This window comes from Epinephelus lanceolatus, chromosome 1 (genome assembly GCF_041903045.1).
Source record: "Epinephelus lanceolatus isolate andai-2023 chromosome 1, ASM4190304v1, whole genome shotgun sequence".
NCBI classification, from domain to species: domain Eukaryota; kingdom Metazoa; phylum Chordata; class Actinopteri; order Perciformes; family Serranidae; genus Epinephelus; species Epinephelus lanceolatus.
This window is the reverse complement of record NC_135734.1, coordinates 24,335,404-24,361,875: the sequence shown is the minus strand read 5'-3', so window position 1 is coordinate 24,361,875 and position 26,472 is coordinate 24,335,404. Positions and strand designations below refer to the sequence as shown.

Here is a 26,472-nt window from a genome sequence, read left to right as displayed (position 1 = left end):
GTGACCAGTGATCTGTTGTTCTTTAAGGGGCAAGTAGCAGGTGTCTCAGTTACCTCTGTAGCCTTGTGCTGTCTGAATAATCTGAATAATGAGCACCTGATCTGTGTTCTTCTCAATGTGTTGTTTAAATCCTCTGAGCAACGAAGTACAGCACATCTTCTTTGTAGCGTAGTTAATGTTTCCACTTTTCAACTTAAAACTCATGAACACAACAAAGTCAGAAGAATGATCATATGAGAAGCACCAGTTGAATCTGTCCTTGCTCGTTTAGTCAGTGCCATTGCTGCGCTACATTACGACATGTTACGGATTCATGAGCACTCAGATGTTTTACAGGCTGACCTGGTACTGGACAATGAAAGGAATCGTTCGAGAAGATTTGTTCCTTCAGTTTTGTTCACCATTACAAACTAACAAGCATCTGAAAGGTTCGGAATGACATCTAATAGAAAGCTGCTGGTTGCATGACAACTAGTGGCACCTCACAGATGTCCCATTTGTGCCACTCAAAGCTATGTGTCTTTTTTTAGTAACACACCACTGCCGCGTTTGTGCCATGTAAAGCTGGGTGGTTATTCCAGCGTCATCTGACATCTTTTCTTAACCATAACCAAGTAGTTTTGTTCCCTTAACCTCACTGCCAACCCCTTCTTACTGCCGACCTCTTCTGTATGAGGATACAGCTCAAAACGCAGCCTCCAGCATCATTTTAGTAATACCCAGGGTTTCTGCCCAAACACCAAAATATGATGAGTAGAGATGAGATCATGTTGAAATGAACATCGCAGTGCCCATGTTCATGGTAGTGGTGTATTCAGTAGTTTTTGAAGAACAATAGAGCTTTATGGCTCAGGGGAATAAGATTTATAGGATACTTATTAATAGTATCAATTCATTGAAGGAAAATACAGAATATCATTAGACCTATCCTTTAGCAATCCTTGAATTCAAGGTTAGCTATGACATCCTTTCTTGCATCGAGCTACTGTGTCCAAATCTATAAAAACAGAGAAGAAAATGTCTTGGAGGTAATTAAACATGTGGTTAACAAAGCATATAGTGGGGTAATAATGTTTCAGCTGTATGGATTGGCTCAGAGGTATCATCATTGTGCTTCCTTCTTTGGTTAGTGAAGCGAATTCCTGACACGCTTCTGGTAAATCCGCAGCTCATTTTACGCCACATTACAATTTAAAGGTCAAAGCATGTCTGCTGTTACTTATCAATCTGCATTTGCTGTGCAGACGCTCACAATAGAGTGATGTATTTAACGGTGGCACACAGTGTTTTCAGCTCGATGCGGTGTGAGTGTAGCAGCAGCATCCCCTGACCTACCCTCCTCCTGAGTGATTTACAATGACATCAGATAAGTGAACGCCACAACTCTTCAACAGCGGCCACGCGGGGAGGGTGTGCATTGATTGGACACATTCTGAGGAGCGTTAAAGTGTTAAAGTGCTGCCAAACTCTATAAATCCAGGCCTCACCATTTATTGGTCCTTCTCCCGACTAAAATGAACAGGCAGCACTGCCTCACCGCGCCCCTCATCTTACTGACTTTTTTTTTTCTAATGCAAATGTTTGGGTGAGAAAAAGATCAATGCCTGTGTAATAGCTTATTGAATTTTTGTATAGATTGTGAGAGAGAGGTAGTTGGACAGAAATGAAGAGATGCAGAGATGGGGGGGGGGAATAAAGAAAAACAACCAGAGACAGAATCTTATCGTCACAGTAGATTTCACAAACCCCAACGTGTGCACACACAGGCGTGCACACACCAATATGCTGTGACTAAGGCCTCTCAAATTGGCAATTCATTTAGCCAATTTAGGTTTAATGATCACAGAGGTAATGTCAATGTCAGTGACGTTGCTGGAGCCTCTCTGTATTCCCCGCCTGCCTCCATCTTTGTGCTCCATGATGGGACAGGAGACTGGGTGACATGCTGTCTAACAGAATGAAGTCTGAGGAGAGGCAGGAGCACTGCAGGGTCCCGCCGAAAAAAGAGAAAATAAAAAAAGAAATGCAGCCACCTTTAGTTCCAGCTCCACACTCAAGAGGACCGACTTGGCACATGATGCCAGCCGCCTCACATCTGCATCTAAATGGGCTGCTGTGCACAGAGGACTCTTCTGTGGCAGATTAGCCAGCCTCCCCTGACAAAACCCCATCGCTGTCACTGCAGCAGAGACAACTCTGTGGTGGCAGCGGGTCTGTCAACCCGAAAACCCCTGGATCCACTGTGATCTTGTTTGTCTTTGCCCCAGGTTTTGTGCACAAAGCATGTGACAAAAAGAGCTGATCCTAGTTTGGTGGCAGATGACACCATTAGTATGTTGACGATCGTCATCTGCTCAAACGATTTGTGACACTGTTTGTTGTTTTGTGGCAGGAATGCTGTGCTGCCACATTTTGGCATCAGGTGACATTATTAACAGCAAAATAAACACTTGAAGTGGTTTGTTACATCAGCTCTCTCCCATGTGGTGCAAATGTAATGCAACTGTGTTTGAGGGTCTAACCTTTAAAGAAACCGAGTGCTAACTGTCGTGATTGCAGGGGGAAGATGGCTCTGTCTTAGTGTCGCATACTGCTGCTGTGAAGGACTGAGCATGAAATCCAATTTACTGCAGCTCAGCTTACCCTCAAGTCAAAGGCAGCTATTTCAACCTAAGCCGGGGACAGGCGACAACACACACACACACACACACACACACGCACACACACGCACACACACGCACAAACCTTTGTAGTCTGAATGAATGATGCTCTAAAAGGAGTAACTTATAGGCTCAACGCTGATTAATGTTGTGTTTGTCTGTGTGAGATCTGGACAGTGAGAAGAGAGGACACACTGAAGAGGAGAGCTGAGTGCTGGTGAAGGAGAACACAGTTGATTTCAGTCTGCACTTTGTTTTAATGATAGATGCTCTGCGCCCCAGCGGCCAGGCTTAAATGCCACCTCCCAGAGAACTCTCAGAAGTCCTCTTTCACTGGAAATGTGTGTGTGTGTGTGTGTGTGTGTGTGTGTGTGTGTGTGTGTGTGCGCGTGTCTGTTTTTATGCAGTGCTCTTGAGATCAGCCAGTCCTTCTGCAGCTCCACTCGCTGATTTCATGCAGTATTTGCAATTAATGAAGACTTTTGTTTCCCCCCACAGATTTTGCACTGCTCTCATTAAAATTAAAATCATTATGTAATGATGGTAGTACATTGCTCTGTTTGGACTTTTCCCGACTAACAGTTTCTCATGAAAAATTCTGTCTGTCTTTCCGTAGCGTCGGATTACAAAACATCGCAACGAGGCAAAAATTCCCCTGATTGGCGTGGAAGTGGAGATGACGGGCAAAGAGGAGCTTGGATGGAAATGATGGCAGTGGGGCTGAGTGGATCGAGTCGATTGAGCGAGGAAAAGAGGTCTGGACGAGGGGGGGAGATGAGGTGGAAAGAGAAGGAAAGCATAGAGGAGGGGGAGGGAGCCGCATGTTTTGAGGTGAGTCCAAGGTGACCAGAGGAGGTAAAGAGCCATGTTAACCTGCAGGTTAATGTACGGAAAAAGGAAAAAAAAACACCATCTGTTAACTGTAGAAAGCAATAATACTCCACACAGCTGAACTACATACTGTCCATGTGTTAAAAATCACATGGTAACGTTCTCACAGTGGTGAAAGTGGGCCATTATCATACAGCTGCTTGGAAGGGTTAACCTTTGGCTGTCACATGAAAAATGCCATACACGCATGAACAAATTTGGGTTATTTTGTTGCCCTCCCCGTAGGTTGTCTGCATGTCAGGTCTCGTTTTAAGCATAAACACAAATCCTGAGACGTGGAGTTGGGAATACGGGTCAAATATGGTTCATTTCTGATGTGTGTTTGCAGCATTGTTTGTTTGGTTGTCAGTCAAGAGCTGCATTTTTACCATATGAATTATTCTGAATTCGCATCATATGAGACAAGTTGATTTTCTACAAATATTTCCAAAAACTTATCCCATGAGTTCAGTAGGTATCAAATGAAGAAACACCTCAACTACAACTGCAAAACAATATATTAGCCACACTATTTCTTGAGAAGGTGTATTGCAGTAAGCAAGATGGCAGTTTGGATCTATTGCTTTTAAAACGTAAATCATTTTGAGTACATTAATTAAACACACTGTCGACACATGGATTTAATGAGCTAGATTGGAGATGTTTCTTTACAAATTAAAAAGTTGTTTTTTTTCCCCTTACATTATTTACATAAAGCATAAGTAAGGTTACAGAGCGACAAGGCTCTGTATGAAGGAGGTTAAGGTGGATGGATGGTTCAACAAAACATTGGACTTTAACATGGGAGGGCACTGTTTGTTTCTCTTTTCCAACTGTCAGATTTCTTTTTTCTTTAAAGCATGACAGCGATCTTGTGTTTATTATTGTAACCATGACAATAAAGATCCCCTCACCCTAACATAGAATATAATAAGGGGCGTCAGATCAGAAAAAGTTTTGTCATTCTCGAGGTCATGGTCCATAGAAAAAGAATGGATAGTAAGGGCGTTCCCATTTAGATCAACATAGCAGGATGTACATTTTTGTGTACAGTTGCCATTGCAACCATTGGGGCACAACTTCTTTATAGACTTCCGTATGAACACACCCATTTGCAGTAAGTCACAAATAAGCAATCTGTTATTTTTAAAATATTACCATTATTTTAGTTTCTATGTTCTATGTTTGTTGAAACATGATGTAACTTTATTGCATTTGCCACTGAAGAACAAGTGAGCCACTGCTCAGCGGACAGCTGACAAGATGAGAGATTACCAACGTGTAGATTCACATATAACTCAATGAACTGAGGGTTTACTTGGACCAAACCAGAGCAGGTGATTGTTGAAATATTAACCAAGACAGTTTTATTTTGCTTCTGTCGCATTTTAATGAGGTGTGTTTTACGATGCATTGACAAGGCAATAAAGCTAACATTGTCTTAGTTTGGTAAAAGACAGAAACTTGGATTGTCGGACGGCTGCATTTTTCTATGTAATAAGGAAATACTAGGCCAAAATTGAGTTCTCAAACTAGTGAATGTGACACACTTTACAGCCAAACTGATGTGTTATCACCATAACAACTAACCACAATCAGCATTTTCTGTTAAACTATTCTGTTAACCGCGACAAACTGTTCAGTGTGATTTCTATCCATTCTATTTCTATGTCTTGCAATGTGGAGGTCTGGTTGAACAATTTTTAACTCATGCATATTCATCATTACCTCAGTTCGTGCAGTTCAGAGAAACTTTACATTTTTACAACCACTTGCTTCTTTCCGTTAACTTTGTATGTAATCCTGCCACATCTTAATTTAGCCTTGGTTCTGTCGAGGGTTTTTGTTAGTGAAGCTTTTTGGAAAGCTTTAAGAGGCTGGCCCATCTTGCCTCAATCCGCATCACTCTTGCTGGTGTCATTGTTTCCTAAATATCTAGAGCAAATGTGGTTAGTAAAAGATGATCAGCCAAAAATATGAGGGTCATCACCAAGGTTGACTGGAATTTCCCTTTAAAGGAGATCTATCATGCTTTTTCTTATTTTCTGTCATATATTTAATGTTACAATGTTGGATGTTCATATTAAATGTGGCCAGAGTTTCAGGTAATGAGGTAAACATTTTAAAAGTAATTCCTTTGAGCAAAAGCCTCAGGCTTCAGACTGATCTGAATATTCTGTTTCCAACATTTTTTTCTACTTTCCAACATTTTTTTCTGTCATCTTATGACAGATTTCTTCATATGGTCATCTGCCACAGGCACAATACTGCAAGTGGTTTACGTTATATATTATTTTACATTATATTCTTTAGCAAAATGCTAACGTCTAACATGTTATCTTGGTTGCCGATGTTGTTAATTTCGGATCATATTCCTGCTTAAACATGTCCAGTTGTATATAAGTTTTTATTGGATAGCATGAGCTTAAAGAGAGAGGCAATACAATTTAGCATCTTGGGCAGAGGGTGAACACAGGTGTTGAAGCCAGACAGTATGAGAACATTAAAGCATGTAAAGATGTTCTAGTAGAGACACAAAATACAAGTATGAACCTGAGGATAAGCACAGTGGGTCCTCTTTAAGCTACAGAAATGATCATAGACAGTAAAGTATAGATTTTGACCTTATATTTATGAGACATATTGATATAATCCATCTGTGCCTTTGAGTTCTGGGCAGTTGTGTGAATGTTAACACGCTGGACCCTGGAGAACTTTGTATCATAAAGAGGCTCGTGAGTATTCATCTGTAGCTCCTCTCAGGCTTCAGCTCTTTAGGGAAGCATCGGAACAACCTGAACCTGTCTGCCAACTTTCTCTTTCACTACACTGCAGTCATGATGTAACACAGTTTGAAGCAAACAGAGCGCTACCGCATGAAACCATGTAAGGACTATTAAGAGATCCACCATGTCAACATGACCCGCAGCCCAGCCCCACATCATTATTCTGTGTGTCAGACCATTTACACACCTGCTGGGAGCTGGCAGAACACACCACTGCAGTTATAGACCTACAGAAACCTGAGCATGTAAAGTACACAACCAAACACTCAAAGGTACATGTGCATAAGGCTGAACACACATACATAACAATGGCATCAGATGTACAGGAGCCAGGTGCATGTCCGCAAGATTTCAAACAATAGCGCGCACACAAAGGCAACAAATACTCGATCTTCAATAGACAGAAAAATCAAAATAGAACAAAAAGAGGATGTATGCAGCTGATCCACATATAGCATATTGTTTTGTCACGCAGAAGCAGAAATTACAGGCTACATTTTGGGAGCTGATTGGAGTCTGAAGGCCAGAGTGTGGTTTTATGCTATAGCTTGGTCTTGGGGTATGCAGGATAAGAGTCAGGCTGGTGGCTCAGCTGTGGTCTGCATACCTTCAGGACAATAAACAACAAAGAGATTTTATGCTCAGCCTTTGTGCCCTCTTGCCATTTTTGGAATCCTTGGAACCAGTAAATTACAGACATAAATGTTTTGTGCAGCAGGTTTCAAGGTTTTCCTACTTTTATAATTATGGTCAACAAGTCCTCCAAACGAAATGACAAATATGTCTTTGTGCTGCCTTTCAAAACAACATATATGAGCATTTCCTGATCTGACTACCATTTCAGCAGGACAAGATAGTTTCCTCTCCAAAATCATTAAATACAGAACTGTGGGATTGTTATAACAGTGATTCCTGTGATTGTTTGCTGATGTTTAAATGGTATGGCTAACGTTTGATTAGGTTCAGGCACAAAACCTATTTGGCTGGGATCAGAATACATAATATGTTTAGTCAAGGGTCCACTTTGGTTCAGACTGAAATATCTCAAAAACTCTTGGATGGATTGTCATGAAATTTTGTACAGACTAGTGTGAGTGGGCGGAAGTTCGCTGCATAGATCAGCCTCTCATTGGGCCGAACGAGCCACCTGCTGAAGTCCCGCCCTACCACCTCCGGTTGTGTAGCAGTTATCAACCGTTTTCAACACGTCCTTTACTAACTTTTGCGGTGTTTGATCTTGTGGGGATGTAGCCATTTTTCTGCCATGGTTCGCTTCCTGTAGGCGATATTTTTGTGGGCGTGTTACACCAAAACCTGTTTCCCCCCGGCAATATTTTTGCAAGCGCACCGTTGCTGTGGCACCGCCCAGAACGATTGTGATTGGTTGAAAGAAATACAAGCAGCCGGGGCATATTTTTTTCTCCAATCTTAAAGTGAGGGACCTTTCTTTTCTTGAGAAAGGTCTGGTGAGCGAGACTAGTACAGACATTCATTGTCCCCAGAGATTTGGTGATGCCCTAACATTTTATTCAGCAAGATAAGCATTTTGAGATTTTCGTTTTAACATAAAATACCTCAACAACTACTGGTTAGCAAAGAAATACGGGAATAAACCCGTATCACATATATATCTCAAAATCTATCGCTGTTTGTGGTGATAGGACTTTTTGTTATAGTGTCACCATGAGTCTGACCTTTTTGGCTTTGAGGAAAATTTCTCAACAAATGAATTGCCTAAAATGATTGTATCAACTTTCACGTCCCAAACAGGATGAACAGTAATAACTCTCATGATGCTGTGACTTAGTTTGAGGAAACATATTCACACATCCAACTGTCTCTGATGCAGGTGCGTTGGAAAGTATCACTTGAGTCTTTGAGCAGAAAATCCCGCACACTGCTCTTGCTCAGCTTCACAATTTATTGTTTTAGTAACACTAAAGACACGTTTGGGTCCTATTGGGCCTTCATCAAGAGTAGGGCCAAAACATTAGTGTTACTAATAAATTATAAAGCTGAGCAAGAGCAGTGCGCGGAATTTTCTGTTCAAAGACTCAAGTGATGCTGTGAGTTGGCAGAGAGTAACAGTAAACTACATGTTGTATCCTGCATGTACCCGATCAATCGTAGCTCGCTTTCTTTCACAACTTGCAGGACGTACTAACCGTAGGCAATTTTAAATGAGTGGCAATTGATTTTCTGTATTCACCCGATAGCACTCAGTAAAATCCAAATCTTAACATGTTTACAGATGGGCACAAAGGAGCATTTTGTGCTCTCATAGCTCAGAGGACACTTCTTAGAAATTACCAAACGAAGTGAGAGAAAACAAATTCTTTGACACAATTTCAAGTCAATTTCAGCCCAATATCACAAATCACAATTTGCCTCAGGGAGCTTTACAGTCTTTGTAGACTTTGTAGACACCCTCTGTCCTTTAGACCCTCATAGCAGATTGACAAAAACTCCCCCCTAAACCACTGAACTGGGAAAAGGTGGAAGAACCCTTAGGAAGACCAACAGAAAAGGAATCCCTCTCCCTGGATGGACTGATGCAATAGATGTCAGGTGTACAGAATCGACCAACATAATAAAATTACAACAAACATAAATAGATGCTTCATTGGTTGTTTTCCAATTTGACAAACAACCTACACAGGAAACACCAAGCAAGTGTCCTACTGCTCAAGACTAATTTTTGTTCCTCATGACCCACGTCTGTTGAATCGGATCATTATTGAACTCATATCATGTAGTCTGATCTCAGCGTAAGGTCAGAAAAAAATTGTGGTCACCGTAAAGGATAAAGTACTTTCTTAAAGTTAGGAAAGGATCGCAATCACGGCTGTTGTTGACTGTTGATAGTAATGGAAAACATCTCCCATGTCTAACATGTTGTGAATGTTTGCCCATCCATTCCATGGATGTATAAAGACAACTGGATACAGCGTTGGAGGTGGAGTTCTGTCATTCCTATAAAAGCTGCTCAGTGGCGCATAAAGGCAAACAGTATCAACTGCCACATATAAAGTTACCGGGATGATCAGCACTGTTTCCATACTGTGCAGGTGCACTGGAGACTTTCGCCAGTTAGTTGAGACGGCTGCTTCTGGTTTAGTGCCCTGCTAACCTGAATGGGCTTAATTGATTAAATTGTGCAGCTTATCTAGACTTTCTAAATGTATCGGACAGAATGGATCAAATTCTCATAGTAAAACATTTTGCAGATTGTGATGCTCAAAAAAATGTCCCCACAGATTAACAGACATCTCTTTTGCTTTGTACATCTATGGGGAGAAGTCTTTTTTAGCCAAGTTGCATCACGTCATGGACATAATTCCACTGTTTGGACCCTACAAAAACTGGCTTCAAAGCCCAGTGCACTAATCCATTCAGCCCCAGCTCCTCCATAAGAGGTTTTAGTTGCGTACAAAAGTAATGCTTCTTTTTTCTTTACTTTTATCAGTCACATAGTCGCTTGAGGTTCTTGTCATTTTATCTGTTGATAACAGTTGACAAGGTCGAATAAAACCTTTATTGCGCCAAGGGGAATATTCTTTGCACTACTGAACATAACAGAATACCAAAAAAAATACCAACGGCAGCGCATAACATAAAACATAAGCATCATAAAAACATCATGAAATGCATTACAGCATTATCGGGAAGTCAATAAAGGACATCAAGTTCAAGAAGTGCCAATTCCAGACCATGTGATCAGAGCTTGGTGATGCCTCCTGTAGTGCGTATCCTTACTGTAGGCATTACAATAAAGGAGAAATGCTTTTTCAGGACAGACTGTATATGGTCTACCTACTGTAACTATACCTCCAGAGTTATTTGACCTTCCTTTCTCCACTTACCAGTGCTGGTTTTGTTCTGCGCATTAGTTTCCGGCCTCATAGGTGAATGAAATACTGTATGTGTCAGTTTGTCAAACACACAGAGTGACAGGCACATTTCTCAGTTTCAAATGTCAATACTTTTCATCCCTTGCTGCATTGCCTCAATTCAAAGGTCATGTTATTTATTCGGGGCAAAATGCACCTGTGATTCTCTTGGAGGTCTTTGATGAGTGGGGGGATTTTGCGTCTATGGATTACTTCATACTGGTTGAGTGAACAGTGATGCAAGCCTCCGACGTTTTTTCATATAGTGCTGAGTGAGGTCTTTGCGTCAGACTGGAAGAAGCCTTGGCCCATTTTTAAATAAATAAAGACCTCAAACCTCTAGGTCTGAAATATTCATCACAAAAATCACTAAGTTACTAAACTGCGATCCACACTGCTCTGCACCGAGGGAGATGAGCCTACTTTAGCACATTTCTTTCATACTCCACTGCTGATTGTGTCGATGTATTTGAATTTTGCCTTTCATTAACCAAATACAGTATTTAGATGGCGGTGGTGGTGGATGGAGAGATTTTTTTTGATGACGAACAGACGGAGAGTAGACTTCTTCCTCCGTGTTTATCCCTCCATCTTTTTCTGTCAACGCTGTCACTGTCATCACCCTTCATGGACACTATTTTTGGTCTCTGGACTTACATCTCTATCTCAGTAAAGGGAAACTCATACAGTATATTAAACCCCGTCGCCCCATGTTGTTGTGATCTTGTGTCAGTGTGTTTAGTGTTGAATGCATACAGAGTTAAAGCTTCAGCTCCGGGGGGGGATTACCACAGGCTCAAACTCATGCTCAGATCACAGGAGGACTTGAGCAGGGGTAAGAGCAAGCAAACAAAAATAAAGTAGTCAAATATTTAGTTAACGCACGCGCACATGGAACAAGGTCACAGTTGTTATTCAAATTAAAGACTGGAAGAAAGCATTAATATTGATAAACTGACGAGGAAACACGTTTAAGCTGAAAATGTGAAGGTCTATCTGCGTCACATTGATCAAAAATGAATTCATCTAAAGAATCTGCATGTGAGTCTTTTACTAAAAACCCAGTACAGGATGTGCATGTTATTAGGCTGCAATAATGTCCCTTTGTGTATTTTATTAAATACAACTATACATACTGAGCAGCTACTTCTATAATAATCTGCAGTGAGCGTAGGTTTCATTTCAACATTGGGGGGGACACATATGTAATCCCAGAGGAAAGGATAACTAAAAATAAGATTTCTTCTTTGTTCAGCCTATTTCTTCTCGACATAACTGAGCTCAGTATAACACAAAGATGAGATTTTGACTGTTTTCTCATACTTCATCAATTCAGCTCCTGAGAAATAGCTCTCGTGTCTCACTCAGATTGTAATTTATGATCGTAAAATGCTCTTTTTCCTCTCTCAATGCAGTAATCTTTATTTATTGGAAATAATCTGCTCTTTAGATAACAGTAAAATTTGATTGGCTTATAAATGACGCTGCAGAATTTCAGAAATGTGATTTAAAATTTAAGTCTCAACTCTGTGTATTTTATCTGTTCTCAGTGTTGAGAAACTTCTTAGAAGCCTATGAGCACCGCAAAAGAACTCCTGCTGATTTATTATTTTGTTCCTTATTTCTCCTCAGGGAGGGTTTGGGAGAAACAGATCAGAATTTAGTAATCTACAAATAAAAAGCTGATTTATTTCTGATGAGACAACGACTATAAATACTATAATTTTGGGGGTTATGGTGGTCCTCACCTGGAAAGTTTTGAGCATCAAACACTAATTTCTGGCATTCTGGTGAATATTTATGTACCAATTTGTGCAATTTATGGCGTGAATCTCATTCATTTTATCAAAACAAAAGTCCTCTGTTTTTTTTATTTTTTATTTAGGGAGTAAGTAAGTAAGTAAGTAAAGTTTATTTATATAGCACCTTTCACACACATAAAATCACAAAGTGCTTCACAATAAAAGCAAAAACACAGACAATAATACAATGAAAATACAATTTAAAAAAAAAAAAAAAGGTCACATAAAGGTGTACATATTCTAAATATTTAGGGGGAGGTATGTCCCCTGCATCCCCCAAAATCTACGCCTATGGTGATTAACATCTACAGTGAATGCTTTTTAAAAGATGTAGTTTAAACCTTATTTGTATATGAATTTATAAAATATAATCTGTAGGTCGGCCTATTAAAGCTATTTTACTGCATAAACGTGGTCTTTTGACCTCTTCTGTCTTTTTTGTATTTCTTTTAATGCTGTTATGTAAATAAATAGGACACGAAATCTAGAGACAGTCATGTCTATATGCACCAATGAAGAATGTGATGACTGCAGGCTTCATGTACTGAAATATGAGTGAGAATGAAGTGCTATTAGGAACGTCACAAGAACAGGAGCACCAAGGAGCCTTGCTCACACCATCCTACAGATTTTCCAAAGAGGGCAACCCTTCCATCACGCACTGGTCTTTTTCTAGTCATGACTACATGAAAAAGTCAACACATCATTTAAGACGTGTCTAAGTTGGCAACGGCAGCCAAAAGTTTGTGCCAGAGATGAGCGGTCACCTTGGCAGAGGAAGAATGTAACTGAAAAGAAAAATCAATCAGGTCCATAAGAGCAAAAAGAGAAAAGCTTTCTGATATCATCTTACCCAAGATCATCCTGTACACGTCCACTGTCAACTTCTCTCTCCCACGTTATCTTCTCGCTCGAGTCCGCTCTCCCTCGATCAACTACTGATGTGATTCAAACCTTGAGCGTCCCCCTCTCTGGCTCTCAAAACTCAACGCGAGACAAAAAAAGACATCCCAACATCACAACCTTCACTTTGCATCCCTACGCTGTGTTTCGTCTGCTCCCCTCGTCCACATGAGATGCTTCTCCTTCAGATCTTGACACGCGTCTCTTGCTCTGCCAGCTGTTGCCAGAGGAGGAGCACAGCAGCAGCAGCAGCAGCCCCGACTGCAACACAACATGCACTCAATCTACGGCAAGGAAGCCTGTAATTTATTCACAGTTATATATTCACTCCAGCAGGAGCAACACAAGAGAGTAGAGCTGAGATGGAGCCCTGCCTCACTGGAGGAACCTCTGCACCACAGCGTGCCTCTCTCTCTCTCTCATATTTTGGGGTTGGGTATAACCTAAAGGCACCTTGCATTCCTGAGCCGTGATTGGCCGGAGGCTCAGCCAATGAGAGCAGTCAGTGCTGAGCATTTTCTTGGGGTGTTTGAATGAGGAGGCAGAGTGATAATGCTGCTGTCGATTCTGCTCTCCCTCTCCCTCTGTCACCCTTTTTCTTCTATTTACTATTGACGATTTTTTTCCTCTCTCATGTCGCTGCTCATCTCAGTCTATACTCTGCCTCATGCCTCACACCGCCTTCACATCTTCCTCCCCCTATATGAGGCTAGATATCTGCTCTGGTCTCCCTTCATACCTGTTTGTTAGGGTTTTGGGGTTTTACATCTTGAAAATGCTGAATGATTTCACACTGTAGTTGGCTTTCAGACAACTGTTAAAGCAGAGCAGAAAGAAAAGCAGACAGAGAGGTGTGACGGAGACTGACAGCTCCAAAGACTCAATGAAGCATTGGAGGGAGGGGAGGAGAGATTGAGGTTAATGCAGACTGACTGACGATGAAAGCGTAAGGTGAGGAAATGTGATGGAGCAGGAGGATGAAGGAGCATGGAGACAGCTGTTTGACAGGCGCAGAGTGCTGAACAAGCTCAAAAACTAAGCTTACTGAGTTTGTTCTTCGTTCAGTGTATTCAAAGCTGATGTATATTTAAGACATCATCAAACTATTTCCAACAAGTTCAGGCAGCATGACCTCCAGCTTTAGGCAACATGAAGAGATCAATTTCTACATAATTTATAACAAATATAATCCACACAGTGAATCAGATAATGCTACGTGTCAACCTGTGTGTGTGTGTGTGTGTGTGTGTTTAAGCTTGTGTGAACCCAGGACAGTGTGTGTGAGTGTGAGAGAAAGATAAGGTTTCCTCATTAGTAGAGTCAGGCTGAATAATGCAGGTAGCTGTATTGTTGTGGCCAATGGGCCAGGTGCTAATGTGGCTGTCTGGGGGTGAAGGGGCAGATACAGCATGACTTTAATGGATGTCCCCATGGGAAACTGAAACTGGACCATTGGACTCAGGTGACACACCATCCTGCATATGTGTATCTCTTGGGAGATGTATTGTAGGGCTTTAAGTTGTTTATTTAAACACTCGGCTGGTTTTCAGAGACAAAAAAAATGCTGTGTTAGGGTTAAAAGATGTTATTGCCAGTTTGATGGCGTACAGAACACTTAGTTAAAGAATGAGCTGAAATAAGGTTTTACTATTCAAATATATGCAAAACATCATGCCTTTATGCATGTAACAGCAGGAGCAGTGTCAAAGTTATAATAAAAAGCCTTTAAAAATTATTTTATTTGCTTTTAAATCCTTGAATGGTCTTATCCTGCCCTACCTCTCTGAGCTCCTACACCCTTATACTCCCACCCGCTCACTCAGGTCAGGTGATCAGCTGCTCCTGAGTGTGCCTAAAACTAAGCTGAAGCTCAGAGGGGACTGTGCCTTTGCTGTTGCAGCTCCAAAAAGATGGAATGATCTGCCTCTGCACATTAGACAGGCCTCTTCTCTGTCTGTTTTTAAATCTCTTCTTAAAACCCATCTCTTTTCCTTGGCCTTTGACACTTCGTGAGATGTTGATTTTATTTATTTTATTTTATTTTATTTTATTGTTTTTTATTGTATGGCTGTTATGTTTTATGCCTTTTTATTTATTATATTTTTATTTTATTTGTATTTTATATGCAATTTTTATGCCTCATGTGAGCCTGTTATTTATTATGTCTTATTTATTCTGTACAGTACTTTGGTCCACTGTGGTTGTTTTAAAGTGCTTAAAGGGCCAGTGTGTAATATTTGGCATGGTTTATTGTCAAATCTGAATCTGAATCTGAATATTCTACCCATCAATATGTTTATATAAGTGTATAATCGCTATAAAATAAAATTTGTTTGGTTTTCGTAGACTTATAATTATGCTTATATATATATATATATATATATAGCAAGGGCCTTGCTTTAGAGAGGTTGCCATCTTGCGCCGCCATGTATGTACGGCAGCCTGAGCGGACAATCCAGCCAGCCAGAGAATGTGTTTCGCGTGTATAAATAAACCAACGAAGACAGCGGAAGGAAGGAAGAAGGAGGAGGAAACAGCAGAGAGTGTTAGTAGTTCGTCAATAGAGAGTAGTGAAAAGTTTTTTTAGTTATAAAGTTTGCGAATGGACCACACGCAACAGGAGAGAATGAACCCGAACAGTCATCTGCGAGGAAAAGAAGACGCAGCTTCACTCCTTGTGATGCACTCGCTGCGGCTTTCCCTCCTGATGATATCTCCCCAACGATGGTAGCAGTAGCACCGAATCCCATTCTGTGCAGCAAAATGGGAGCGGAGGATTCAGCCTCTCTTCTCGCCCGCTCAGCATCCAACACATGGAGTTCCTCATCTGTGTGCTCCGGCTCAAACAGGTATGGCTCTGGGTCTGTGTCCGCTACAAGAAACTCTTCAAAATCGCGTTCAAAGTTGTCCATTCCAGCTACTATAGTCCGGAGATATTGCTAGGCTAAATAAACAGCTGAGCTATGTTTACTGGCTACGCTGTCAGTCAGTGTGCGAGCTGGAATTTGGTGGAGCAGAGAGGTGAGGGCTGCCCCGGCTGCCCCGCTGGGTACTGTAAGTGAGTATGTGTGTATGAAGTGTGTGTGTTACGCTAGAAGAGTCAGAGTTTGGGACAGAGTCCTTTACGTGTTACCCCCTGGAGTGTTACCGGAGTTTTTGGAGTGCTCAAATAAACGGGCCTTTTTCCCGAATGCTACTCTGGTCTCCTGCTCTTGAGGGATTCATTACAATATCGTAACATGGGACGGGAGGGGTGAGCGAGTGAGCCCTGCAATCTAGAATTTGACCACTGATGTCACTGTTTTCAATGGTTTTCAACCCATTTTACACACTGGCCCTTTAACAAATAAAGTTGGATTGGATTGGATTAAGCAAGGAGTTTTTAATCAGGTTCAGTCATGGTCAAGTTTTTCTCAGCATGGTTCAATAGGCAGCCAACATGCATTATTTTAGTGTATATTCATGTACTCACATTAAATTATTAAAGAGTACTTGCAGAAAAATCTAACGTAAGAATAGGTATGTTAATAGGCCATCAATGAAAAGCAAGTAAAATTTGAAATTCATTTATTGAAAAACTAGGCTTCAATTAGCCTTTTAAAAAACAAAAATTCAAAGTCAACATGAGGAAAAACCAGCAAACCTTCTGTCACAATCGTCACTGTGCATTACACAGGTTAAGATCCTGACACACCTAGCTGACAATCGGCACATCTGGCAATGTTGGGCCATTGGTGAGCGTCTGTGACCCTAGTCTGTGCTGTGTGTCCTGCACCATTGCCCCTGGTCGGCCCCTGTCTGCCTTTTTTTGGCCAATTCAGTATGTTGAACTGGCGACTATCGAGCCTGACGGCAAATTAAATCACTCTGAATGGTAGTTCAGCTCAGTGCACGAAATGAGAAATGGAAGTGAAAGCAAAAAACCAGCAAAAGTCAAGAGGGGATGAAAATAAAACAAACTTGTTACATAAGGTAATATAATTTTTTTTAGCCAATGAGCTCTTTAGCAGAAATGTTTCATGATGGTTTGTGTTATTGTTCACTAGCGCATGGTAAATATGCTCTGTTCTTTCATCATTGGATTGTGTTGTTAATGTGCTACTGCTAGCATCAAGACAGTCTTCGAGTGACAAATACAGACTATTGCCATCTGCTGGTGTGGAGGGTTATTTCCTGTCAGGCAGGCACAGAACATACATGCTCTTTGGTTGCTCACTGTAGTCTTTGCGGTGTGTCCATGTGCAACTTTCTGGCTGAGACACAGGCGACGTGAGGCGACACAACAGTCGGCTTTTATTGCTGCCAGTTCTCTGAAGTCTTTGTGGTGTGTCTCGCCTTTAGATGCAGCACTGAAGGACTGTTTGGAGCCTGGAGCATAGATGTATGAACAGAAGTGGATACAGTGTTGGAGGTGGGGCCCTTAAAATTCCTATAAAAGTTGCTTAGTGGTGCATGAGGCCAAAAAAGTTTGACTTCCTGAAATTAACCTGATCTTTTGAATCATTGAGCCCATAAAGCAAGTGCAGGGGTGACTCCGTCAGTGGAGTGGCTGACTTCTGGTTTAGCACTGCACCAACTTGAATAGTGATTAAAAGATTTTGTCGATTTTCAAAATGTTATACGGAATGGATCAAATGCCAATAGTGAAACAAGTCATTTCGTGGGATTGTGACACTCACAAAAATGTATTCATTGATTTACAGACGTCTCTTTCCCAATGTAAGTCTATGGGAAAAGGTCTTTCTGGGCCTAATGGCATCACTTGCACGCCTGAAAGTTTTTCAATGGCTTTGGCACTATGTGTGATAGGGAGCCTCTTCTCATGGTAAATTCAAGGTCTGCAAGGTTTGCACGAGTTACCACAGCAGCGGCTAACATTGATCCCGAGCCGAGCCCAGCAAACTCACATCGACACTGACATGGTTCGACTCCGTCATTAAAACTGTTAATAACTGTTAGGTTATCTTTAGCTGTGCAATGCTAAGAATTCACCCTGTCATTGTGTGCGTTACTGTGTGTGTGTGTGTGTGTGCAGACAGACTCTCACCAACTATTCTATCTTGCTGCGGAGCTCACACTCCAGGAGGGGCATAGTGAACAGAGACAGAGTGAAATAGGCTGAAGTCATGGGATTAAAACAGTTTGAATTTACTGGGTTCTTGTTTGCAGTTAAATTAATTGAATTATATGTTATACTTTTTTTGGTCCTAAGCACTGTTCATAATATGACTTAAAGAGGATCACCACAGAAATTTAGAATTGCAATGAGTTATTTCCATGGCCAGGAAAAGTTTAATCAATTTTGTGAACATGAACTACTCTCTCTCAAAGCCAGAAATCAGAGAGGGAAGTCTGAAACTTGTGATGTCATCAAGTGTAAAGTCTGGAGCTTTTTTATACCCTAATGAGCTTTATTCTATCGTAGTGTTCTCAGTTCTGAGACAGAAAATGTCCCCATATACTCAAAAAATTCCCCTGACTGCTCTCAGTGTCATCTAGAACATCTTTTTCAATTCACTGTCTGTGGAACAGCTCCAGACTCTATACCCTGTAACAACCCAAATTTGAGTTTTAGCTCTCTAGTTTTTGGATTTGGGAGAGAGTTGTTCATGTTTACAAATACTTCTGGACTGTCTTTGACCACAGGAATGACATGTATGAATTTTGAAACTGGGTGTGGTTCCCCTTTCTAAAGCTTGTTGCAGAATGAGACTCAGTAGCATTGGTTTGCATGTTTCTTTTTATGTTGGGGCATTTATAATCAGTTGATACAAGGTTTTCTTTTTTCTTTTTTTAATTTGAGTCTTTTATTTGTATAATGATCTAAAGTAGCCTATATTTCTGGAAAAATCATTTAAAGGTTTTGCAGTAACAGTAGTTTGACAAAAACAGCTTATTAAGGTCAACTAACCAGCCTTTTTCAAGTGTTTTCAACCTATAAAAGAACAAACTTTGGCTTTTGTTGGGGGTCTAGATCTTTTTGTACGAGGATCAGATTTGAATGGTTGGCTGCTGTTTGACAAATACTGCGTTATCTGCTGCATCGTGACTTGTTCATAAGACAATAAAAAAAGCAAACAGCCGATTTCAACATTTATACTCAGCTCCATTGTTTGACACACATTGTGATATTTCAAAACATAATCTGGTTTAATAATAAAGTTCTGATTCATCTCAAAACTACTGCTACTACTTCTGTGCTTTTGAAGTATGGACCTATTTCTGGGTAGCAGGACTATTTTGGACATAATTTAATGAATCCTACTGCAGCAGCATGCTCTCTCGTGAACAGTATAACCATGTTAAGCAGAAGCACAGAGCACAATAAATACAGAGCATTACCAGCAGAGGTGGAGTTACATTCCTCTTGTCACACACACAAAAATATTCTTTTCTTTTGCATAAAAAAGTAGGGCCTGTATCAGGATTGTTAGCAGCATGCAGTGCAGTCAGTAGGCCTGTGTGTGTATGTGCGTGCATGTGATTAATGTGCGTGTGACCTCAACCATCCTATCATTCTCTCATTATGCCCCAGGAGGCTATAAATGTGTCGACAGGCTTGTTGAACTCTAATTTTAGCCATGATCGTTAGCAGTGAGTCCTGAGGAGGCCTGCCAACGTTTAATGAAGTCTTCATTTCAAGTGCAACACTGGTGAAAAGGCCTAAAGCATTGTGTTAAATCAGCCACTTACAGGTTAAAGTGGCCAAACAGATGAGGAGAGATCAAAGATTAAAGTCGAGATGAAAGCTACTTACGAAACAACTTCTCACTTAACATACTGCCGTTTTTCATCCTGCATGCACAAGTCCTGTATTTTAATAATGCAGTACACGATCAAGTGTTGTGAAGTACTTCTTGACAAACCCTGGTGGCTGATAACAATATCATTAAATGTTATGTCTTTTTACTGGTTTTACTGGTTCTGCTGTTTGTGCTTTGTGGTGAGAGAGTCCAGACTGGAGCTCACGTCCAAACACAGTAACTTAAAGACCAGCCAGCTGTGTTTAGTTATAAATCTGTTGGATGTAAGGTGACATCAGAGTGTGTTTCTCCTCTCCTGGCAGAGTGAGGGCAGTGTACGCACAGAGCAGAGCAGCTGTTTACTGCACCTCAGAGGTTAAAATAGGTGTTGCTAGAAAGGAGACTCGGGAATGACCCTCTTGCACTATACATAAATGCAAACACACACACACACACACACACACACACAGACTGGACTAAAAACATATCGCTGTACACTTAGTTATGCAGTTATGCCCCCGGTCATTGTAAACATCCATTGTTGTTGTTTTGTCATGACAAACTACACTATGACTCATAAAATTTGTATGAACTAATCTGTATATCAACCAACAACATGCACTTTTCATGCTGGTAATCTCAAAGCAGAAAGTCTTCAAGAACAGAAATTATGAAACAATTTAAACTGATTCAGTGCAGTTTAAGATTAAATTGAAATCGAGTGTGTAAGTTAATTATTGACCTTGGAAATAAAATCTTAACTCTTCATCCATTTACTAGCTTTTTCTGGAGCTTTAAACCAGAGACAGGCAAGGCAAGGCAAGGCAAGTTTATTTGTAGAGCACAATTCATACACAAAGTAATTCAAAGTGCTTTCAAAGGCGTTTACAGTCATGTCACATGAACACAGGAGTCAACTCCATCTACTGAAGAAGACGATGAGTGGTTTAAAGGTCAAAGAAAAGCTAGTATGTCGATCTTGAATTTAGACTTTTTCTTTGGTTTTGGGAGGGTGTGATCCTGGGTTCTTATGCTCTCCAGCTCAATATCCTCTTAATATTACACATTAACACCTTTCAGAGGGTTTTATGTTCTCAGCAATGTTCTTCCCCAGGTCAGATCTTTAATGTATGTTTTCCCTGGGTCAATATGTTGAGATCACTCAGCCTACTGAAACCTTCACCCTGAAATCTGTGTTTTTTTTATTTTAGACATTGATATCTCCATATGCTGTTTGAACTGTAAAGATAGCCCTTACCAGTCTCTTACAGTGTTGGTTTATATCAAAAGACACATGCTCAAAACTCAACACAAGGCTAGATTCAGCCGTTGAGAAAATAGCACCCTAGAAACATAGGGATGAGCTCATTGTTTCCACGTAAGCCATGTTTACAAGAATTGATTTAACAGTCGGGGAATATGGACCGAAAGAAACTTTTTCATATTTCTAAGAACCCTCCTTTTTATTGTGGCCAAACTGCAAGAACTAGGAACAATTTTAGTTCTTAGACTTTTATAGCTCTTATTTCGGAGCAGGTACCCTCGTAGCATAAGAGGAATTTTGAGTGACACAAGTGAACGGTGATTGGTCGAACACATAAGCCAGTGCAGCCCTGGCAACAAAACCTGTTAGCAGTGTAAACCACAGACAACACAAAATACAAACAACAGCTTGTAACGGAAAAATGAAGAATGAAAAAAACAAAAATAAACAAAAAAAAAACACGGAGAAATGGACCGACAGTGAAGTTTAAGCTTACGGAGCATATAAGCAGCAGTGAAATACGATGCAATTTTGCACATCAAAGCAAAGCACAACAGATTGTAGCAATAGCCAGCTTACGTCATGTCAGTGTTCCTATCAGTGGTGCGAATGCAAACAGAAAAAATAGCCCTTGAAGGTATGCAGTCCTTGAAGGAGCTCCCCAGTGGGCAGTTCCTCTCAGGGAGTCCCCACAACTGTTTGAATACGTAGAGTGTTAATGTTTTATGAAAGGCAGGCACGTTTCAATCGGTGTATATGACCTGATTAGGGTTAAGTGTGCTTTAGTCGGAGAAAGTTAAACTAATCAACATGCAAAAAACACAAAATTGTGTCCTTTTTCTGTTAAGGTCAGGTTAAGCTGACACTGGAATCGTTTGAATCTTGAAATAGAAATACCTGCCATTGGAATCACAGCTCCCTTTACTGTCATTAGTGACCTTTTGAACTGGCAAAATTTGTTCCTTGTACTGCAATTTTATCGACTTCTTGTCTCCAGCACCTATCCTACTGAGGTGCACACGACTATTCTGACGATGATTTTAAATACCCAATTTATAGAACGTCTTGCGCTTCAGCCCACATTGCTCATCGTTTCTTCTGCATCTGCCAAACTCTTCCATCCTGCTGTGATGCTGATGAAGAGACAGTTTGGTCAGGAATGTCTTGAAGTGCACAGACAGTGCCTTCTTTATTGAAGCCTAAACTTGCTCTCTTTTCCTCCTTTCCCTTCCCTTCTTCCATCATTCCTTCCCTGCCTCATACCGATGATGTATGTGAAAGGTCGGGGGTCAAGCCAGTTCTAAGTGCAAACTCTCATCTGACAGTGAGTGCTGACTTTTGTTAGAGACTGCCCTAACTTTCATCAAAGAGAGAAACCTTCAAAGCCTCATGAAAGACTGTCACTCGCTCTTTATGTCTGCTCAGAATATTGCAATAATGAGGGGATCCCGGCTTATCCACCTCTCGGTTCATTTTAAGGTGATCAAAGGAGGAATGCTCAGAGTTGTGGGTGGTTTTTGCATCGCTCAGTAGTCGGTGATGATCTTACCTGAGCCCCACATTGATGGCCTCTGTTCTCCAAGAGGTTCGAAGTGATCCTTCGTCCAGTAGAGAGTCCAAAGGTCAGTGTGTCAGCCAGCATAAAGTTAAACACATAAAGGTCCTCTTTGAGTGGAATAAATAAAGTGTGCTCACGTTACTGTGGAGAGATAAATAAAGAGAACGACATGAGCGCAGATCTCACACCAGTCAGTCAGCTGGAAAGTGGAGAGGGAAATGCTCGGCACCAGCTGTCACGTGCCCACAGAGTGGCTGCATCAAACAGCAGGCGGCTTGATGTTCAGCTTCTTCATCTTCCTCACAGTCTCTTTCTCTTTCCACATTCCTTTTAATCCGTCTCTATGTTTTCTCTCTGTGTTTTCCCCCTCTTCCTACTGTCACCTCTTTCCTGGGAGCGAGGGAAACAAGTGCACGAGATTCCAGAAGCTAATTCTGCCTCTTAGGACGGGGGAACCTAATATGTGAGGACAACTGTGGAAGGAGGGAGATACAGGCAGGGAGAGAGAGTGTAAGGAAAAGGAGGGGCAGGACAGAGAGGAGGGGGACCCAGGGACGGATGGCAGATCAGACGAAACAAGGATTGGAGTGTGTGTGTGTGTGTGTGTGTGTGTGTTGAGGCGGAGGAGGGTGGCAAGCCGTTGAAACTTGAGAGACATGAAGGATAGGAAGAAAATGTTGACATGGTACAGCAAAGGGAAATATGATTGGCGCATTAAACAGATGGCTTACAGGCAGATATGTTGTTTATTTTTTATTTTTTGTTTGATTTGTAAATGGGTTTTCACACAAATGGCTCTGCCTAACAGGTTTCTTTCTCAAATATGTTAAGTGACTCGAATAAACAATAGAAAAAATATGTCTTAGTCACACAAGAAAGTGTCCTAAAACTGCAGTTACAAGCAATTAAAAGTGAACAGGTTATAATGTAACTTAAATACTCAGACCTTCCTCAACTCTCGTAGTTGCCTCTTGCAGCCTTAATGACTTCAGTTGTATGTTAAGCCCTAAATGATCTCAGTCCTAAATACATTTCTGGTTTACTTGTATGCTACAAAACATCCAGACCCCTCAGGTCATCTGGAACAGGTTTACTCAGTGTTCCCAGGATCAAAACCAAGCAAGGTGGAGCAGCTTTTAGTTTTTATGCTCCCCACCTGTGGAACAAACTCAAAAAAACTGTCAACACATTTAAATCAGGACGTAAACATTATTGTCCACTGTGGCTTTCCAATAACATAACCTTAACCTTTTCTTTTCTTTGACCTACAACTATTTATTTGCTTGTGTTTGCTTGTTTGATTGTCCTTTAATGATTGAATGCAGTTTTAATGTTGTCTTAAAGTATTATATTTAATGTATTTATATGCCCCCGTGAAGCACTTTGAATTGCCCTGGGTCTGAATGGTGCTATAAAAATAAACTTGCCTTGCCGAAAGGACTCATGCTGAAAATCCAAAGGATGTGACTTGATGTGCGTTCCCAAGTGCCTTGTGTTCTCTCAAGCTCTTCTACAGTGCAAACAGTGTGTAACAGTAGCTAGCGTTAGCAAAGACATGGATACCGCTAACATCAACAAACACACATGCACTGTTTCTGTTAAAAACATTTTGCAGTGCTGGCCTGGTGGAGATGTATGGAGCTACATTAGGGTCAAATGTTTTGTACTTGAAAAAATAAAATTTGAAACTGAAAATTCATGTGTTGATCTTGAATTTTGAAAAATACAACAATGTATTCAAAATAAAAATAAGTGTATGAAACGTTTTTTCAGGTTAAATATAATTTTGATTCACTTTGGTAATTCTTTTGAATGAATAATTTATTTTCACTTTTCACTTCTATATATATTTTAACATTTGAGGTCTTATTTTTTTCAGTTGCATGTTTTATCTTTTCAGATTCAGATCTTATTTTTTACAGTTTCAAATTTTATTTTTTCACTTTCAGATCTTTTTTTCACTTTCAGATCTTTTTTTTCAGATTCAAATCTGTTTTTTGAGTTTCAGACTTTTGACCCTGATGTGGCGTGGGGGACGTGGCATCAACTGAGAGGGGTATAGAATCATGAGTGACAGTGCCTTCAGGGAACGTAGGAACTAAAAAAAATTCTGACTCAACACTTATATACACCATATTCATGTAACTGGCAGTGTAAAAATTGGTGCCAGTGACAAACTTCCATTTAGAAATCTGTTTTAGACAGTACTGAGCACCAATTGCGGTATAAGAGCGATAAATTATGCCAGATTTTGCAGTTCAACAGCCACATTTTAAGTGCTGATATGTCCGATTTCCACATAGCACTGTGAATGCAGCATAGTGTCCACTTCGCTTGCGATGATGGCGTCCGGTCGGTCGGATCAATCTGCTGGAGCCCATACATCCAGCACACAGGTGAGAAATGTTAACTAAGCTTTGGGAAATCATAACAAATATTAAGGGGACCTTCACTTAGTGCCCTGTAACAACTCAATTCAGCCTGAGCAAGACCGAGTCCCCAGATGTTGGGGGTCTGATCTTGAACTGCCCTTTTGACCATCCTGACTCTCCGCTGGATCAGCAAACTTTTTGTAGCTGCAATTACAAGCGTAGACTGTGTAATAAAGGTGGACGACATGACAGCTCCCCTAAAGTAAAGCCAAAACATACTGATCGCCTCCTAGTGTCTGGCTGCAGTAGATAGATAGATATAAATACTTTATTGATCCCGAAGGAAATTCATAAAGCCCGCCCCCACCATGTTAGCAGGTGAGACATGGGCCAAAAAAAAAAAAAAAAAGAAAAATCAAAGTACAGGTCAAATACATTTTTCCCAAAGATGATTTTTGTTATTTTAGGTAGTTCTTATCACATGTTTTAAAGTGTTTGTTTTTTTGATAAGTTTGGTTTGAATTAGTTATTTGATGCTATAAAAAGAAGGTTTGATGTCATGATTAACAGCTATGTGTGCCAATGGGTGTGCGTGCAATCAATGGCACTGCTCGCGATTGGTCGGATGGGATGAGACTGCTACTGCGCAGACTGTGTCTCCAAATGACATCACCATCAAGGTGGCAGTGGTTGTCTCTGGGATATTTTGGCTTCATTTTTGTATAGTGGGACATGTTGTCCATCTTTATATACAGTCAGTAGTTACATGATTTAGACCCAGCCACCAGCCTGCTGTGAAGCACAGAGTTTGCGCTGGTTGAATTCAAGTTGCTTCAGCACTGCTGACTTCTCTCCCCCAACTGCAGTGGTGTTCTAGCAGCTGAGAGTAAAGCGGAAGGTCCTTGGGTGGCGGTCTGCACTAGCTAGCTAATTCTTGTCTTATTTGTGGTCTGATGTGCCCTACACCATAATTTCAAAGCCTCCGGATGGTCACTCTATTTTAGCTCTGTTTTTGGTATCAACTTATACATACCGCTCACTCTTAACAAACACTATGAACTCCTTTCATTTCATTTATTTCATTTATAAGGACAACCCACATTAATCAACATTTCTGTAAATGTGCCAGTGTAATATGACAGCTAATTTTCAGCTGCAGTCTTTCCATCATGCAAGATGTTTTGAAACCAATAAAAAGATAAAAATCACAGAACAAAGGCAACATTAACTACAGAGAATGAGCACAAGCACAGCAAGCAACAGCAGAACATCAGTGCAACACAAAAACAACCACAACAACAAACAGCATGTTAGCACCAACACACAGCTTAGTGTTACATGCAGATATGAGCAGCAATAAACATAAACACAGATAAAATACAATATTCATTATGTAGATCTTAAAATAATGTTAAAAGATGCAGTTACAGGTTAGCAGTGCTGTTAATAAAATACATATTTCATACATACCCATGCAGAGTTGGCTGCCTGGCAACGGGCTAAGGACTTACAGCAAGTTAGCAGCATGTTTTCATTTTGCATGTCCTTTTTTTATTGCTGTAATAATATTTGTTTTAGGCTACAAGATGTTAATCATATAGTCTAAACAAACAGATACTACGCT

The 26,472-nt window shown here is 40.7% G+C and overlaps 1 protein-coding gene across 3 annotated transcripts in view; it reads right to left on the bottom strand.

The window, feature by feature from the left end:
- Positions 1-22,920, bottom strand: part of LOC117257124 (zinc finger protein 385A-like) — a 42,407-nt gene extending 19,487 nt beyond the window's left edge. For 2 of the 3 annotated variants that reach the window (XM_033627045.2, XM_033627047.2), the window contains exon 1: positions 22,468-22,920. In XM_033627045.2, the coding sequence (XP_033482936.1) occupies positions 22,468-22,480 (13 nt within the window). In that variant the 5' untranslated portion in view covers positions 22,481-22,920. Of the gene's footprint in view, positions 1-12,861; positions 13,328-22,467 lie in introns of those variants that run through there. The other variant, XM_033627046.2, reaches the window with a different exon arrangement.
- Between the last annotated feature and the right edge of the window lie 3,552 nt (positions 22,921-26,472).